This window comes from Pterocles gutturalis, unplaced genomic scaffold (genome assembly GCF_000699245.1).
Source record: "Pterocles gutturalis isolate BGI_N339 unplaced genomic scaffold, ASM69924v1 scaffold51492, whole genome shotgun sequence".
Lineage (NCBI taxonomy): Eukaryota > Metazoa > Chordata > Aves > Pterocliformes > Pteroclidae > Pterocles > Pterocles gutturalis.
In genome coordinates, this window is record NW_010114760.1 from 8,725 (window position 1) to 26,141 (window position 17,417).

The window sequence follows — 17,417 nt, forward strand, 5'->3', positions numbered from 1 at the left end:
CTTGTTCTGTATTTCTCATGCAGCTTTTCAGATCTGGAGTAACTTAAGGCTTCAGCAGATAAGCTTTGCTTTATCTTGTGTTCTCAGTTGCCTCCACCCTTTTCCTCACCTTTCTTACTAGTGGACATTGCCATCTCCCATAAAAGAAGTGGCTGAACTGAATGTTTACTGCCTCTTCAGCTGGTGTCCACAGGCTGGTGTATTAAACTGGGGGGGTCATGTAACTTCACGTTCCGGGCTGTGACCTGTGATGGCTGAGGAATGCCATGTTCCAGAGTGGTGATAATCTCTTATAAAATGGCAGGGCAAGCCACTGAGGCTGGTAATGTCTTAATTGTGATGCTGAAGTCTAAGTTTCACAGCCCTTAGGAGTATAGACATGTTTATTATAATCCTTTGAGACAGAAATAAACAATAAAGATAGATTGTAGAAGCTACTTAATGACTATGTCTGTTTCCTTTACCATTCTGACTGAATTTGAGAAATCTAACATTTAGTGTCACACACCTTTTTTTTTTTAATTCTCACATGTTAATGTTTGCTTTTTACTTTTAGTTCTAGGTCTCGATCAAGGACATATTCACGATCTCGCAGCAGGGATCGTGTTTATTCTAGAGATTATCGCAGAGATTACAGAAATAATAGAGGAATGAGACGTCCCTATGGTTACAGAGGAAGAGGTAGAGGGTATTATCAAGGAGGTGGTGGTAGATACCATCGTGGAGGTTATAGGCCTGTCTGGAACCGAAGACACTCCCGAAGCCCTAGGCGTGGCCGTTCACGTTCCAGAAGTCCAAAACGAAGGTCTGTGTCTTCCCAGAGGTCCCGGAGCAGATCTCGTCGGTCTTACAGATCTTCCAGGTCCCCAAGGTCCTCTTCATCTCGTTCTTCATCCCCATACAGCAAATCACCTGTCTCTTCCAAAAGACGTGCGTCTCTGGAAAAGCAGGCAAAGAAAACTGAAGGGGCTCCTTTGCAAGATAGCCCTTCGAAAAGTAAATCACAAGATGAACAGAAAGATACATTTGAACATGACCCATCAGAGTCTCTTGACGATTTTAACAAATCATCAGCAGCTTCTGGCGACATTTGGCCTGGCCTTTCAGCCTATGATAACAGTCCAAGGTCACCCCATAGTCCTTCTATTGCCACCCCACCTAGTTCATCTTGCTCTGATGCCCCTTTGCTTAGCACAGCCCACTCAGCAAAGGACACACCTCAACATTCCCATTCCATTCAGCATAGTCCTGAGAGGTCTGGCTCTGGTTCTGTTGGAAATGGTTCTAGCCGTTACAGTCCTTCTCAGAATAGCCCATTGCATCACATCCCTTCAAGGAGAAGCCCTGCAAAGACAATCCCATCACAGAGTGCTCCTCGTGAGGAGGCTCGAGTGCGGTCATTTTATCCTGAGGGTGGTGAACAGGAAACTGCAAAAGGTGGAAAGTTTATGAAAAGGTAAGAATTAAATTATAAGCTTAATGTTGCCTCTTAAAATGCTGTCTGTTGTAGAGTCTGGACAAGATCATCACTGTGCCTTGGAAAATGCAATATGGAACACTATGGAATAAATACTACTAATTTTAGTCTGGCTGGAATTGAGCTTGAAACATACCTCTGTTCCTCCTAAGATGCTTCAAGTTCTTGGCTAGTGGAGACAGGGACATGTGTCCTTGAGGAAAAATTGGTTTGTGCTTTTCCTTTACAGTGTATTTTCTTATACACCATTTACTGTTAAGAAAAATCTTAATTGGAATAGTGCATCAGACTTGCTTGCTTCATAATGAATTCTGTTCAAATACTTTAAAATTTTAATGCTTTGTGTAGTTTGAGATGGAAATCTTGTGGCAGACTAAGAAAGCAGATGTTGTACAATGATTTCTTCAGCATCCATTGCTAATTGTGTGGTGCGGTATGACAGCTTTGATGCATTGGCTTGCATTACTTATGAAAGAGGGTAGGTCTTGGTATTTTGGCACATAATTCTATCAACATGAAGGACAACATATTTTAAGTTGAATGTATGTTTTTCAGTTAACGTGAAATTCTTTGCTCTTAAAATGTTTTATATAGTAGTAATTTTAAAAAGTTGTAAAAATTTTACTGACATTAGACTCTTCCTTTCTCATGTGATTTTTACCTTAGTGGTTATCTTATAAAATGAGTTATAGAGCAAAGCTGTGACTATGCTGTATAGGTTTGACTGTAACCTTTTAAATGAATTTGTCCAGACAGTGGTTTATTATGTGAAAATATACTGCTTAGAAGATTTAAAAAAAAAAAAAAGACTTCCCCTGGGTTAGATGTTGTGGAGTTGGTGAACATATTAGGATTTATGTGAAAACAGTTAAGGCAGTGACTGAAATAATTACTTGGTAATAGAGTTTCTGTGTTTAGGAGAGCTGCCTTCTAAAGGTTCCCTGCTTGCATGCAATATAGTGAATGCATTAAGTCAGTGTCAGATTTTGGAATTCTTTTAGAAATATGCAGGATCTTGAAAATCATTAGCTTTTTTTATGGCACTCCTTAAACTTTTTCACTAAAAGAAGTACAAAAATGAATTGCAGGCTGAATTATCAAATTTCATGTGAATTTGATGGAAAAAAAGACTGGTGTAAGAGAATGTGAAACTGGGTAATGATTAAGAAAGAACAGATAAACCAACCACTTGTTTATAAACTCAAGCACAGAATTTCTAGGTGTTCTACAGAAAGGCATTACATTCTTCACGTGCCCCCAGCAGTACGTAAATGACAGTGGGTACAGTATTAATGGTGTGCGGAGTGTTGCATGCTGAAGTTGAATTGCTCAGAGGAATGTATTTTCTTCTTCTTGGTGTGGGATTGACAGAAAAGAGGAATGCAAGTGAACTGGAATGAATGCAATCCAGAGTTACCAGTCTCTTCTTTGCTATCCACAGGTACACAGATGAAGAGTCTAGAGTATACCTGCTTGATAGGGGTAATACCAGGGAGAAGGAGGCCCAGAAGGAGAGAGGATCAGAAAAAGGGAGGACAGAGGGAGAAAGGGAATGGGAGGAACAGGAAACTTTAGATTTTTTCGTTGATAAAGAGACTGGGAAAGAAAAGTTTAATGACTCTGAAGGGGAGGACACAGAGGAGACAGAGGATTACAGACAGTTCAGAAAGTCTGTCCTGGCAGATCAGGGTAAAAATTTTCCTACTGCATCTCACCGGAATGCTGAGGAGGAAGGAACCAAATACAAATCTAAAATATCAATCAAGGGCAATAGAGAGAGCGATGGATTTAGAGATGAGAAAAATTATAAGCTTAAAGAGACTGGCTATGTAGTGGAAAGGCCTAGTGCAACAAAAGATAAGCACAAGGAAGAAGACAAGAGTTCTGAGAGACTAATGATGAAGAAAGAAAGTCAGTCACCTGAGCAGGTAAAGTCTGAAAAGCTCAAAGAACTCTTTGATTACAGTCCCCCTCTACACAAGAATCTGGATGCGAGAGAAAAATCCACCTTCAGAGAGGAGAGCCCACTTAGGATCAAAATGATAGCCAGTGACTCCCATCGTCCCGAAGTTAAACTCAAAATGGCACCGGTACCTCTTGATGATTCCAATAGGTAAATTATTCCTCTTTACAGTGTGGTTCTCCACCTGCCTGCAGTGTCATTCATCTTTATTTAAACTAGTGGTTTCTTTTTGTGTGTCTTTTTTTGTTGTTGATGCATTTTAGACCTGCTTCCTTGACTAAAGACAGGCTGCTTGCTAGCACACTTGTCCATTCCGTCAAGAAGGAGCAAGAGTTCCGATCCATCTTTGACCACATTAAGTTGCCACAGGCCAGCAAAAGCACGTCAGAATCATTTATTCAGCACATTGTGTCCTTGGTTCATCATGTCAAAGGTATGTATTCAGTTTATCGTACCGAATACAGGTCTGACAACTTCATTTAAGCCTGCTATTTCTAATACAGAAAGGTTTCAGCCCTTTAAAAAATTTTATTTAGTCAGACTTTCTTCCTTGTGAGGTACACATAAAAATAATAGACACAGAAGCTAGTGTCAAAAAAAATCCCAGGCAATGTAGAGCATAATAGCAGTTATACTATATTTCTGGATTAATTTTTGAGCCTGAGTAGGATATAAAGTTTGAATTTTTACAGTGTAAACATATTATTTTGGTCAGTCTTTTCTTATTTAGTATTATTTTTATGGCTCTAACATACAATTTTGTATTAAGTGGTGTGATGTGACAGGTTGATGGGTGTCTTTTGCACTGTAAGTACAATGGCAGTCCTTTTGGAGCACCCAGCTCATTTCCAGGTTCTTGTTAGAAAAATAACCCTTATTTGAAGGTTTTTTTTTAAAATATCAAAATATTAGGATTCAAGAAAAATTGTGCTCTAAATATTAAATCACACTGTGATATTTCATTTTATTCCTATTTGACAGTATGGTAGTGCTGGAGCCAGGAATTTCGTTTACAAGAACTTGGCAGTGGCTAAATAAACCTCCATTAAATGAATTATACACTAACTGTTTTTTGATTTAACAGTAGTGGTGGCTTACTTTAAACGCCCCAAAAACCCCAACTAAACAACAACGAAAAAACCCCAAACCACCAAAACCCAATCCCAAACCATCCAAGTAGATATATTTCATTTTGGTCACATATCCTGTCCAAGTTTTCTGATGGGAAAGTACGTAAGTCCTTAAAATCCAATGAGGATATCTGGAGAGTTCTTTAAATGCTTTTTTTTTCCATAGCATTTACTTTATTTCACTGGGCTGTTGTCTTGTTCTTGTGTTTAATGTACTGAGATAATATTTTCACCAGCAAATTCTTCCATAATTTTGCCATTATTATTATTCAAAGGGGGAGTATGGAAATGCTTAATTAGGTGACCAGTTTCAGTGTGTCTGTCTGTAAACATTGTTTTTTAAGATGCCTTAACTTCTAAAATTCCAAAGACTTGCATGCTAGAAGTATGTGCTAAGGTTACCTTAAAAGTCTCATTTTTGTTGACAAAATTCATATTACTAAGGCTGAATGATTTCCTGTATTTTTAGTTACTTATAAAGAGTAAAGTAATAGTCAACAGTAATAGATTGTGATAATGTATGAGTTTAAAAAAAAATTCTTATGGGACACTTGTTTAGAATATATTGATCTTTGTTGTGAAAGTATCTATTTTATTGATATGTAAACAGATTTAAAGTTCAATGCAGTGAGAGCTTCTGTAAATTTTTGCTTATATGGTACGTATGTAGGCTGTAGGTGAAATAGTATTCCTGAAACTCATGTGTTGATCACAGAATACACTGTTTTTCTGTAAACTTTGTATGTTAAAAAAATACCTGGTAAATATAACAGCTTTAACAGCCTAGCTGGTCAAGTTATTAGAATATGTACAGTTATGGTTGTTTTTGAAAGCAGAACCTCGCTTTAAGTTTCAAATTTACTGTGGTCTGTGATCAGATTTTAACTTTTGTCAAAATTGTCAAGAGTTACTATGTTCGTTATTGGTGTGATGCGACCAGTCTGAACAGCTCTTTATTAATGTAGAGCTGAAAATGCCCAGTGATGTTTTCTTTTTCATTGTAACTAGGTCCTGGAATGTGTTTTGAAATGGCAAAATCCATGTTACAAAAGTAAAATAGCTGTTGAAAGATACAGATGCCAAACAGGCAAAGTTGAACCTTCTGTCTTCCTGGCAAAAATGGCATAAAAACAGAATTGCTAGCTCAAATTCCTGTGTTTGATGGAATTATGATTGAGGCACTACCCTTGTAGTGGCCGTTTCAAGTTTTAATGGTTGGTTATGAGACAAATACTGGATGCTGGGCGGTAAGTTGATACAGATGTATGTTGACCTGTTAAGCAGATAGCTTGCTTCATATGTAACATTTCATAGCTCATGACTTTATGTATTTCTATATTACATTTAAACACATTTGTTGAGCTGGTTTAAAAACTGAGTTTTGCTGTTGCTAATTTAACTGTCTCTGAAGGAAAGAGAAAATTTGTCAGAGAAGTTGTCAAGTTTGCCAAGATGCCAGATGCTTAAATGAATTTATTTACATGTAGGTGTGTTGTTAATTGTCTTGGATCGTTTATCATCACAACGTCAAGTCAAGAAATTATATTCCTTTAAGAAATGACTTGTTAGGTCATTCATGTAGTTATTGAAGCATACATTACTTGTTTTCACTGAATTAACTACTATTTTAAGTTAAAGATGAGATGAATAGTAAAATATACTTATTGCAAGTATTCGTGACTCAAAGTAACTTCATCTTCTCTTATGGGCAAAGTATAAAGTAACTGTTAAGAAATTGCTCCTTCTGTTTTGTTAGAGGAAAATGTCATTGAAAATGAGTGAGTCCAGTCAGTAAATGATGCTTGAATTAGATGTAATACAGTCATGGCAGAATTATAAGTAGACCTGCAGTGATGCTGTGCACTGTTTCTTTGTTTGGGTTGCAGAATGAGTAAAAATAGGGAAAAACACCACATTTGCTTGTCCCAATAGCTTCATTGAAAATACTGTTTTTGCCTGCTACTTGCCTTTCTATCAGGAGTAAAATACCTGTCTGTTGAATTAAACTAATGAAACAGTGTTTTTTTCTATTGTAACCAACAGAGCAATACTTCAAGTCAGCTGGAATGACCCTAAATGAGAGGTTCACTGCATATCAAAAAGCTACTGAAGAACACTGCACCCGGCAAAAGAGCCCGGAAATACATAGGTATATGTTAATGCATATGTAGATTCTTTGTGTTTCAAATAACCTTTGCAAATATTTCTTCTGTGAACCCCATTGTTTCTAATCTGTGTCAAGTAATTTGTCAATTTCTGTGTAAATACAAAATACTAAAAAAACCCCACCAAAACCCCCTTCTGTAAAAGAGAACTCATCTGAGCCAAGTCTGGCTTCACCTGTGGTTTTGTAGCAGATGTATTCTCTATTTCTGTACCTCATTTGGGATATATTTACTTTTCTCACATGCAGTGCTCAAATATTGAGGGGCATATGTCTTGAAGATGAAAAGAAGCCCTGTACATGCATCTTTATTCTTCAGTGTGAAATGTTCCATCTCATACTACTTTAGTTTTTGTGTGTGTTAATTTACAGCAGTTTTTTGAAAAATCTGAGAGCCTGAAAGGTAAGAAGGTAGGCATGCAGATGTAGTTTTTGATCATGTGCTATCGTTTTATGATGCAGTGTACTATATTTGTGTTGCATGTGAGGATGAATTATATCCATATTCAGTTTTCAACTTCATAAGTTTTCTTTAAGGTTAAGTTTTTTTGACTTTACAGCAAACTGTCATAATGTTGTTGATTTCTTGGGGGGATGGTTTTTCGGATGCCTACATATACTGATCTTTTGATACAATGAAGTAACTCATTTAACATATTTTTTTTAATCTTCAAAGCTGTACTTAGGCAGTTTGATTTTCCACATTTTGTTTTCTGTGTGTTTTTAGCATACTTCAGAACAGAACCAAGGTTTTTAATTCTTAGTCTGATTCAGTATTCTGATGGTGGGGCTCTATATGCAAAAAGTTTGTTCTACTGTGAAAATGCCTTGTTTCTCGGTATTCTGTTGAAGAGAAATTGGAGCCATTAAGACTCACCTGTATATATGGCAAGACACTGCTTTTATTTTACATTTAGGAGGATTGACATCTCTCCAAGTACCCTGAGGAAGCATACCCGTTTAGCAGGTGAAGAGAGAGTCTTTAAAGAAGAAAGTCAAAAAGTAGGTTCTAAGTAAACATCCTATCTGTATTTCTAAACTTAGTTTGTGTTTCCCTTCAAATCTGAACTTTCTGCATAAAAATACAAAAATAATTTGTGTATATCATATCTGGGGTACTTGTATTTAGAACAATGTTTTTTTCCTTTGCGGAAAACACGTTGCCAACAAGCCATCTTATTTGGCATGATTTTACTACCTTGATAACATGGCATTTAAGGTCAAGTCTTCTCCCACCCTTCCTTTCTTAGACATTCTTGACAAGTTTGGTGGTGCTATGCTGTGCAAGGACAAAGAATAGAAGGGGGGAGAAAATAAAAAGTACTGAGGTGATCAGTGAGTAGTATGGTTGAATTGAAAAGGTGCTCGTGATCTGTTAAAAACAATTCACCATAAGAAATTAATACTTAAAACATCCTCCCAAACCATGTATTGTGGTCTGTCTTCTGCATCAAAAAATAGGTATCCTATTGGCTTGATGGGAATGCTTGTTTGAAAATGAAATTCTTAGCTGGGTTTTTGTTTTTGTTTTTTAAATATCTAGACATTATATGTAAAAGGCATTCACTTAAAGTCAATTTGTGTGCTGAAGAGTTTGTTGAAAAATAGGTATATTCTGTCTTGCTTTTTTGAAAGTGGATGCACAACTTGCCTTTCCATTCTGATTCTCTTCTGGGTGTTTTATTTCAAAGTGTTGTTCCAAAGTATGTATTTGTTTACAGGGAGATAAAAAATTAAGATGTGATTCTGCTGATCTTCGGCATGACATTGACCGACGTAGAAAAGAGCGAAGTAAAGAGCGAGGAGACTCAAAGGGTTCCAGGGAATCCAGTGGGTCAAGAAAGCAGGAGAAAACTGCAAAAGATTACAAGGATTACAAATCTTACAAAGATGACAGGTAAATGTTTGAAGTCCCTATATAGGTTTTTAGCTTCTAATTAGCCTTTTTCTAATTGTAAGCTTAATTGCTTTCAATTTTCAATGTATAATGGAACATTTAAATTTAAACAATTAAAATTATTTGTTTTACAGCAAATATGTATTATCTGTCTTTTACACGGCTTATGGTGGATGAGGACAAAAACTTTGGAATAGCAAGCTAACACTGAAAAAAAAAATGACAAATTAATCTGTCCTATTATCCAGGCTACATCAGGAGGTTGGACTTCAATGCAATACATTTCTATAAACAGTTTGTGTAAGAACTTTGGTTCGTTATGCTTGATTCCGCACTTTTTCAACTCATAACACCCAGAGTATGAGACTCTTACTGATACTTAGGTTTTAACATGGGTGAGAAGGGGAATTTTCATTTTTGTCTATAAAGCTAGTGGGCTGTTTTTAAGAAAAAAATGTTAGCATATCTCAGTGGATACTGTGTAGCAGTGGTAAGAGTTACTTCAGGTATGACCTTCTTTTGAAATAGAATATTAAGTCTTGTAAATCGGGTCAAATTAGTACCACTGTGGGGTTACTAAAAGTCTTCCTGTAGGAATTTTTTTCCCTGCTTTGTACTGGATATACAATGAAGTTTTACTTATGCTTCCTGTTTCCTATTTACTTTCTGACTTTGGTATCCACATTATCTTCCACTGGCTAATTCCATACAGCCATCTACGCAGGGAAGCCCACACCATACCTTCTCAACAGTGTGCAAACTGAACTATGTAAAGTTACTGTAAAACTTTCCCTTGAAGGTTTTCTCTCTTCAATTTCTGTTTTTCTGCCTCAGAAAAAAGGCAGATCTTAAAAGTAACAGAAATCTCTTAATGGCATCAAACATAGAAAAACTGTATTTGCAGTTTGCAGACTGCTGCTTTCCAACTCACTAGCAATAATATACATTTAGTGCATTTAAATGTGTAAGACGAGGCTGGAAAGTGGAACTATACTTCACCTTAACATCTGAAATATGTAACATATGTGACTTCATAACCAGAAGGGGGATAGTTTTTCATAAAATATAGAGACCCTTTTTAGTTTAGCATGTTACAGACTATCCAGTGCTTTTAAAATAGCACACAGTGTATCTTTTTATTTTTCAGTAAACAAAAAAGAGATCAAGATCGTGCTCGGTCCTCCCCATCTCCCTCCCCATCTTCTTCCTCATCCAGTTCTCGAGAAGAGAAAGATTGCAAAAAAGAAAGAGATGAAGAGTTCAAAACCCACCATGAACAGAAAGAATACTCTGGTTTTGCAGGAGTCAACAGGCCAAGAGGCACCTTTGTAAGTTGCTCTCTTATTTTTCCCCCAAATTATGAACACTTCACTAATAGTACAACAAATAAAATAACAAAGTGTTGCAGTGATAAATGTCAGGCTAGACTACTTTTATAGCAGTGATTCTTGAATTCTTTCATGTGGTGTACCAGACCTGAAAAGTTGGGTTTTTTCCCAGCACTGTCCAATAGCAATTAATTGGTGTGTGAATATGCATTAGTATGCCATTGGAGACCATAGTGTAAGGGTAGGAAAGATGATTTCTTGCTTATTCCTTGCTCTTTTGTAATGATGTTGTTTCCTAACAGGATCTAAAAATTTACCTCTCTGTAAAGATTGAATCTTATGATCTCTCTTACCCCCTAACTCCCTGCAGCTTCTGTTTTTCCTTGTCATTTTCAGTTTGGTTTTGCCCTCCTTTGTGTGTGATGCCTTCAACTTGTTAAATAGAAAATGGCACATAACTGAAAATATACATCAACCTTGAAATAGTTGTATTGAGGAGAGGAGATGGTATACTTGTTATTTTTCAGTGTTTCTTTGGACTGGACTAGCCACAGTGAGCATGAAAGCCCATTAATTTAGCTCTGGAATGTGTTTTGGCATTGTGATTTGGAAAGTGACACGTTGACCACTATAGTCTTCAGAAAAATTTTAAAGTTAAACTCCATGTTAATGTAATTACTGATATTTAATTGGTAAATGTAGGAACAGTAGGAAAGGCTAGGGATAATAAAGGAGGCCTTGAAAAGATGAATACTTTCAATAAAAACCAAACACACTCAAAAAAACTCCAAAACCAAAACAAAACACATAAAACCAAGTTCCATGTTTGGGTGGGGAAAAAAATTTTAAGTAGACTTACATAACAGGTAGGAGTAATTTCATACTTTTACAATAATTCTTTCATGTAGGCTGTAATTAAGACTGAATAGTATGAATTGTTTGGTATAAATGTACATCGTCTTGTTTGTAGTAGTGTAAAAGAAGTTTTGAACTGTACATGAGGGTGTCTGAAATGCATGTGGGGTGTGCAGGACTTGAGTTAAGGTTTGAGTCTTCCATCTAAAAAACCTGTAGTTATTTAAAAGAAAATTTAAATTTCTAAATTTCTAACAGTAAAAATGCATAATTTCCTCCTTTCTTGTTTGTTTGTTTTTATAATTGTAGTAAGGAACAGCTATGTGGCATAAATCTGTAAACCCTTGAATGGTGTAGGCATCAAATATGACAATATCAGCACAATTTCTAGCTGTAGAAACTAGTGGCACTGAGTTAAATGGAAGTAGAGCTTCAGTTGAAAAAAACTTCTAATTGGTGGAAACCTTAACTCCTTTGTAAAGCCAGATTGTACGTATTGTGAAAGAGATGCTACTTTACGTGAAACTTAAGTAATTGGAAAGTTATTTAAGAGTTCTACTAATTTAACTGGCTGGTGACTGCCAGTTCTTACTATGCAGTATTAACTGGTTATTGTTCCCTAATAGCATACATGGTCACACACAGGCTTGTTGAACAGTCTGAAGAGGAGAATCTAAATAGGCCAACCTATTGACTCAAATCTTCTCTTTAGGAATATAGTTTAGATAGTGTTGAAACATGCAGACTGGCTAGTGTAGGGATGTCTTTGTAATGCAGGCTAACAGTGGCTGCATTCCCGTAAATACCACTTTGCTTTTGGAGTAAATGTTTTGGTTGTGAATCCTCCCCAAGGCAGGAAGCCTTGATATACTGGGAGAGCATAGCTTACTGGATAGGGTAGGCTTTACTGTAAGCTAAGCTGTCAATTTAATGTTAAATAAGCAATGATTTTTCACTAACACTTGCTGATAGACTATAATGTTTAATTCTGCGCTTCTTGTACATAAACATAATGAATAGTTTCAAAGTAGGAACACAGAAATAAGGGTAAGTACAATCTTCTAATGACACTGTCATTAGTGTCCAGCTTCTAAAGAATTCTGTGTGTAACAGTTCTGTTTAAAAGCAGTTTTCTCTTTCTATAGAAAATGTACTCTGTCCTTTTTTGTGATGGTCTTTGCAGTAAGCCCATAAAGATAACACCATAGTGTATTTTGGCTCCCATATTTCTTTGCCTGAAAGATGGCCTTGGTGGGAAGGGGGAGGGTATTAATACAGTGTTGAGAAAAGCTCTAGATATTTTTCTTAAAGGGAACCTGATCATAGGACATAATACTAGGAAATGCTGATCTTTTTTTTTTTAATCCTGTCATAATTTTGTCTCTACATCCTTTTCCCCCCCACCGTGATACTGCTTGTTGTGCCCTAATTTTATAAAGGTTTCAAAGCTCTTGGAAATAAAGCATGTAGTATTTCCCCTCGTGCAGTTTTTTCAGGTGATAGTCTGATAGTCTGTCACTTTCCAGATGATTCTCCAAGAAATTATTTTTCTTTTTTTGTTTGCCTAAAGTGTAGTGGATAGGTCTTATGAGCCTCTTAGCGATTGTTTATTCAGTCTGATTTCAGAGTAGTTTTAAAACTGTCCAGCATAAATTCTGCATTAGTAATGTTGGAGCTTTGTGGAAGTAAGTGTGCATAATACTCCTCTTTCATATTACATATTTTTTTGGTCTGTGTTTATGAAACATACTTATTTTTAATAAATGAAATTAATTTCTTGTCACATTTTTGTACAGTTACCCTGAAGATCCAGTTTCTGAGTAAAGAATATACTCATTTGAAATTTAATTTGGCCTAAAGTACATTTTTGAATCCCAGTTGAAAATGTTTGAGTAACACAAAGTGGATATATTTATTTGAAAACTGCATTGTTTGTATGTATTGTAGCACACTTTTTCATTACCAATATGACTGACTCCATAAATGACCTTTCTTTTCCCCCTAACAGTTTTCTCCCTCTTTCGCTCTAGTTTTTCTGTTTGGTTTTGTCTATGAACAGCTTCAGGAACTTCTTCTGACCTTTTGTTGCAACACATTGGTTTAACAGCAGTCAAAGAAAACTTATTTTTCGTGGTTGTGGGTGAATTTATGCCAAGAAGTCAAATGTGTTTCAATATAGTTTAATAGAATCATTATTTCAAAGTGAATGCTTGAATATATTACTTAAGGTAATATGTGAATTTGAAAATAGTTTTACACTTTCAGATACTGTAATTAAGCACAGAAAGAACATTTTCAGTAATAGAGAACTTGAATTCTTCTTTGTGGTTTTATGTAAATGGATTAAATGACATTTTGGTTAATCAGTTTCGAATTAGGGGCAGAGGAAGAGCCAGAGGAGTCTTTGCTGGAACAAATACTGGTCCCAGCAACTCTAATACTACTTTTCAGAAGAGACCGAAGGAAGAGGAGTGGGATCCTGAATATACCCCAAAAAGCAAGAAATACTTCTTGGTGGGTGTGGAGAACTCAATATCTTATGCATGCTTTTGTTTTTCAAACTTTCTACAAGCGTAGAAGTAGCATGCATGTACGGACAGGGACTTCAGTTATGTAACCATGAGAATATCAGGGTGGTTGTAGTGCCTGGTTCTGCTTCTCTTGCATCTTTCCACAGCAGGCTGGCAATAACTGAGGCCTGACATGGAATTCGTCTCCAAAAATTTCATCAGTGAGTGGGAGAGAAGCAGACTCAGACTAAAATTGTTAAAAACAAATTTTAAATCAAAAATACCTGTGCTGTGTTTTCCCGGATTTATGTCTGTATGGTGTTTGAGCTTTGTCTTAGATTTGGTCTGGAAGTCTGCAGAAGTGAAAGATCAGGAAAAGCTGACGGTATTTGTAGATGTACGGAGGCTGACTCTTATTAGCACGCCTTGTGTTCTTACCGAGTAGTGTGATAGTCCTAAGAAAATCACTTTAGCTTTTATGCCTTTTTCCCACCTGGATTATGAAAAGAGGATTGTTGATGTAACCACCCAGTAAGTAGTGTAGTATAGTGAATACGTAGCCTCTGTTCCAGCTGATTTCCTTAACCCTGCAAACTTGTAAGGATATTGTGTCACCATTGGAAAATGTTAAGTAGTGAAGATTAGACCTTATCCTATATAGCATTATAGGTAGTCACAAATATGTTTAACAGGTAATCCAAGAAATAATGCAATCACAATTTGGATGTTTGTACAAGGAGTTCTCCTGTCTCCCCACACGTGTAAACTTTTGTGATCTATAAACACAGAAAGAGATGTGATAATCTGTTCATTAAGAAATTCTATATTAGCTAGAACAAATAATTGTGGCTAGTATTTTTTTTCTCATCTCTAAAAAATTTTTAATTTAAAAAAATAGCCACCCTTTAACTGTTCTTACAATATATAATTGTTAATAAACTGCTTTATATAGGTGTGGTATGTGTTTAATAATTAAGATTTCTTTCCAAATCACAAGTAAAAAAAAAAAAGTTGAAGCAAGTGTACCTCACTCTTCTAAATATAAACCATTTTTATATTAAATTATTGTCTGTAGTGTTCATGCAGTGCATGAAGTGAATGTCAGAAGACTTACTAAAATTATATGTAAGGCTACATTTGGTAACAAGATAGCAAACTTTTAGTTTATTAACTCAAGAAACTCAACTGTTGTTTGTTAATGTCAGATTTAAACAGTTTAAACTTCATTTGCCCCACATTGCGCAGGTTAAGCAGGGTTTCTGAAAACTGCCTTCAATTACTTTTCCTTAATAAGTATAAAGAGCTCTATCTCTGCATTAAAGTAAAAGTAAAAAAAATCCTAGCATGTTCCTAGAGCTTCTTCCTGTAAAATCAGTTTTTTTTTTTCTCAAAGCTAGTGAGTAATTCTTCTGAGTGAAGATAAGTGACAGATAACTGATTTGTTACTCGCAAACATTTGAGTAGACCCACAGCTATTAAGGGCTCTGAAAGCAATTTTATTGTTGTGGTTTTAGTTGTAGCATCATGAATTGTTAAGGATTAACTTCATAACGTATTCTATAGGTTATTATCTGAACTGTTAAAAAGTTATTTATTTCTACGTCTAGTACAAATTTGATGTTGGAGTACTAACATTTAAGGGGTACCTTTAAGAGGTGTTCTAACCTTATTCTTTTTCTGGTGTTATTGTAGCATGATGACAGAGACGATGGTGTGGATTATTGGGCCAAAAGAGGAAGAGGCCGTGGTACTTTCCAGCGTGGCAGAGGCCGTTTTAACTTCAAAAAGTCAGGTAGCAGTCCGAAGTGGACACATGACAAATATCAAGGGGATGGGATTGTGGAAGATGAAGAAGAAACGATTGAAAATAATGAAGAAAAGGACAGACGCAAAGAGGAAAAGGTAAACAGTTTAGCAAGTGGCAGACAATTTATCTTGCAAAATCTCAAGTAATTGTGTGGGCATGTGAGTGAATCACTTAAAGATTTCAGAGTTTGGTTATTAACAGTTTACAAGAAGACTTTTTTTTTTTCTTTCCACAGGAATAACCTTGGAAGAAAGTTGCAGCTGAAAGAGCAGCTCTTGCACCACCCACACAACATTTTTAATATGTTTTTTTTGTTGTCAAATGAATGTAAGCATTTTACTTAAATTTTACTGTTGGAAAGTAGTTTAGAGGAATTGTTTTTGTTTTAAGCCTTTAGAAAAAAAATCTTGATATAGTAAACTATGTTAATGATCGTACAGGTAGAAAGTAAAATATTTGTAACAACTTTTAAGAAATTTTACTGTTTGTTATATGCAGTGTAATTCTGCTTTGTCCAAATATATGGTCAAGTACAACTCTAAAAGTTTTGATTCTCCCCTCTGTCTGTGTTTTATTCTGAAGTAAACTTACAGTTCTGCACACCTGAAATCTTGGAGCAGCATTTTTTATAAATTGATTACTACTTGTGTGTTGCCTTTTTATAAGAAGTGTATTTATTTAAGGGTAGTTGTCCAGTCATAGTGCCAATACAAACAGTTGTGTAAAATGCTGATTATATGTTAGTTCCCGAGTATCACATTTACATAGCGTGTCAGTGATAAACCTGGATTCCTATTCCACCCTGCTAGGGAGTGCAGCAAGAATTTAGTGAGGAAATCTAGCTTCTTTTTTATCACTTCTTGTTACAGTTTGTTAATACTATCTCTTTAATTTCTTTATGTAGACTTGCCTCTCCAGGTATGTAATTTGGCAAGAGTAAGTCTTTAAATCATCTATCACATTTACAACCTCAAGTGGAATCAGGGATGAGAAGGGGAGAAACAAAACAAAAACCACCACAAAAATCTCTGACAAAGTAAAGCAAGATATGTTAAAACCTGAATCAGTAAAAATACTTCAGATATACTAAACATTTTTATAAAGTGTGAGTTCCATTAGAGTGCCCTGGAAGTACCTTTCTTTAGTACTCCACTTTATAGAATGTATAACTCAATGGTAAACGTTAAGCTAGCAAAAGGTGTGAGAAATAAGTCTCTCTTCAACACTCATTTCTAAATAGTTGTGCTTCTAGTATTTTTTTAGCTAAAGTGCAGAAGTTAGCCTAAAATTGTTTGAATTTTTTTTTTAAACAAAAACAATAAACCAACTAACTTAGTTTTAACCTACTGAATGTTAAGGATGTCAATAATATACATTAATTACTAGAACAAGGAGATTCTGATACTAGTCTTACTTGGGTTTTCTTTCCCAGACTGCTGTAGATGTAGTAAATCTTAATGTTATATGGAGTTAAAAGTGTAGTTGTTCTTAGTTTGCCCCTTGGAATGGTATACTGTCTTTAAAAAAATAGGGGGGGTGCGGGGGAAGGAAAAGCTTTGGTAGAAGTGTTTGTATTAAATAAGTACTTAATTTGTGTCCTCTTACTGGCTTTACTGTTAGGGAACAGTTAACCATTTGCCCTATACAAATTAAACACTAGAAGGCAGAAAAATGTAGTACTGTCATTAATTCTAACTGTAGTTGAGGAAACTGTATTTTGGATTGCACTAGTTTGCCAGCATCGGTGTAGCAAGAGAAATAGGAATAATACATGCCCTCCAGTTGTAGTTACTAACGGGTCATTCCTGCCTTATGTTTTAGGAAGGTTAGGGAAAATATACCGTTGTTGCAAGATCTGCTTTTAGATGCACAGTGCATCTCTTAATACTTATTTGAAATGTAAAACTGATTATTCCTTGGACTTCTTAGCAAAGCTCGCACGGACTTGTGTATATTAAATCAGAATCAGCAGTAAAAGGAACAAAACAAACTTGGCAGCAGTGTCGAAGTCTGTCCTAATGAAGTGAAATTTAGCTTCAGTCTGAAACTAACAAATAGGGCCAAGATATACTTGAAATATCATAACCTTAGAACAGATAATCTGTATCATCTAGGTCAAGTTGAAAGTGGATTGTTGTTGTCTGTGTGTCATAAGGCAAGAGTTCCTGTGTGAGGAGGCAGATTTAAGTTTTCTACTTCAGTTGAATCCTCTGCCAAGGAAATTGGTAGAGATTGCTTTGATAATGGCATGTGATCCTACAGACCTGTCCGTAGATTATATAAAAA

At 35.8% G+C, this 17,417-nt stretch overlaps 1 protein-coding gene across 3 annotated transcripts in view; it reads left to right on the forward strand.

Annotated features, from left to right (window-relative positions):
• BCLAF1 (BCL2-associated transcription factor 1) overlaps nucleotides 1-15,821 on the forward strand; it is a 19,574-nt gene extending 3,753 nt beyond the window's left edge. Inside the window, exons 4-13 of one of the 3 annotated variants that reach the window (XM_010074907.1) lie at nucleotides 557-1,456; nucleotides 2,919-3,590; nucleotides 3,704-3,873; nucleotides 6,614-6,719; nucleotides 7,652-7,736; nucleotides 8,456-8,631; nucleotides 9,779-9,959; nucleotides 13,182-13,328; nucleotides 15,017-15,226; nucleotides 15,367-15,675. In XM_010074907.1, coding sequence (XP_010073209.1) covers nucleotides 557-1,456; nucleotides 2,919-3,590; nucleotides 3,704-3,873; nucleotides 6,614-6,719; nucleotides 7,652-7,736; nucleotides 8,456-8,631; nucleotides 9,779-9,959; nucleotides 13,182-13,328; nucleotides 15,017-15,226; nucleotides 15,367-15,372 — 2,653 coding nt within the window. In that variant the 3' untranslated portion in view covers nucleotides 15,373-15,675. Of the gene's footprint in view, nucleotides 1-556; nucleotides 1,457-2,918; nucleotides 3,591-3,703; nucleotides 3,874-6,613; nucleotides 6,720-7,651; nucleotides 7,737-8,455; nucleotides 8,632-8,765; nucleotides 9,251-9,778; nucleotides 9,960-13,181; nucleotides 13,329-15,016; nucleotides 15,227-15,366 lie in introns of those variants that run through there. The other 2 variants (XM_010074908.1, XM_010074909.1) reach the window with 2 other exon arrangements.
• Nucleotides 15,822-17,417: the final 1,596 nt, after the last annotated feature.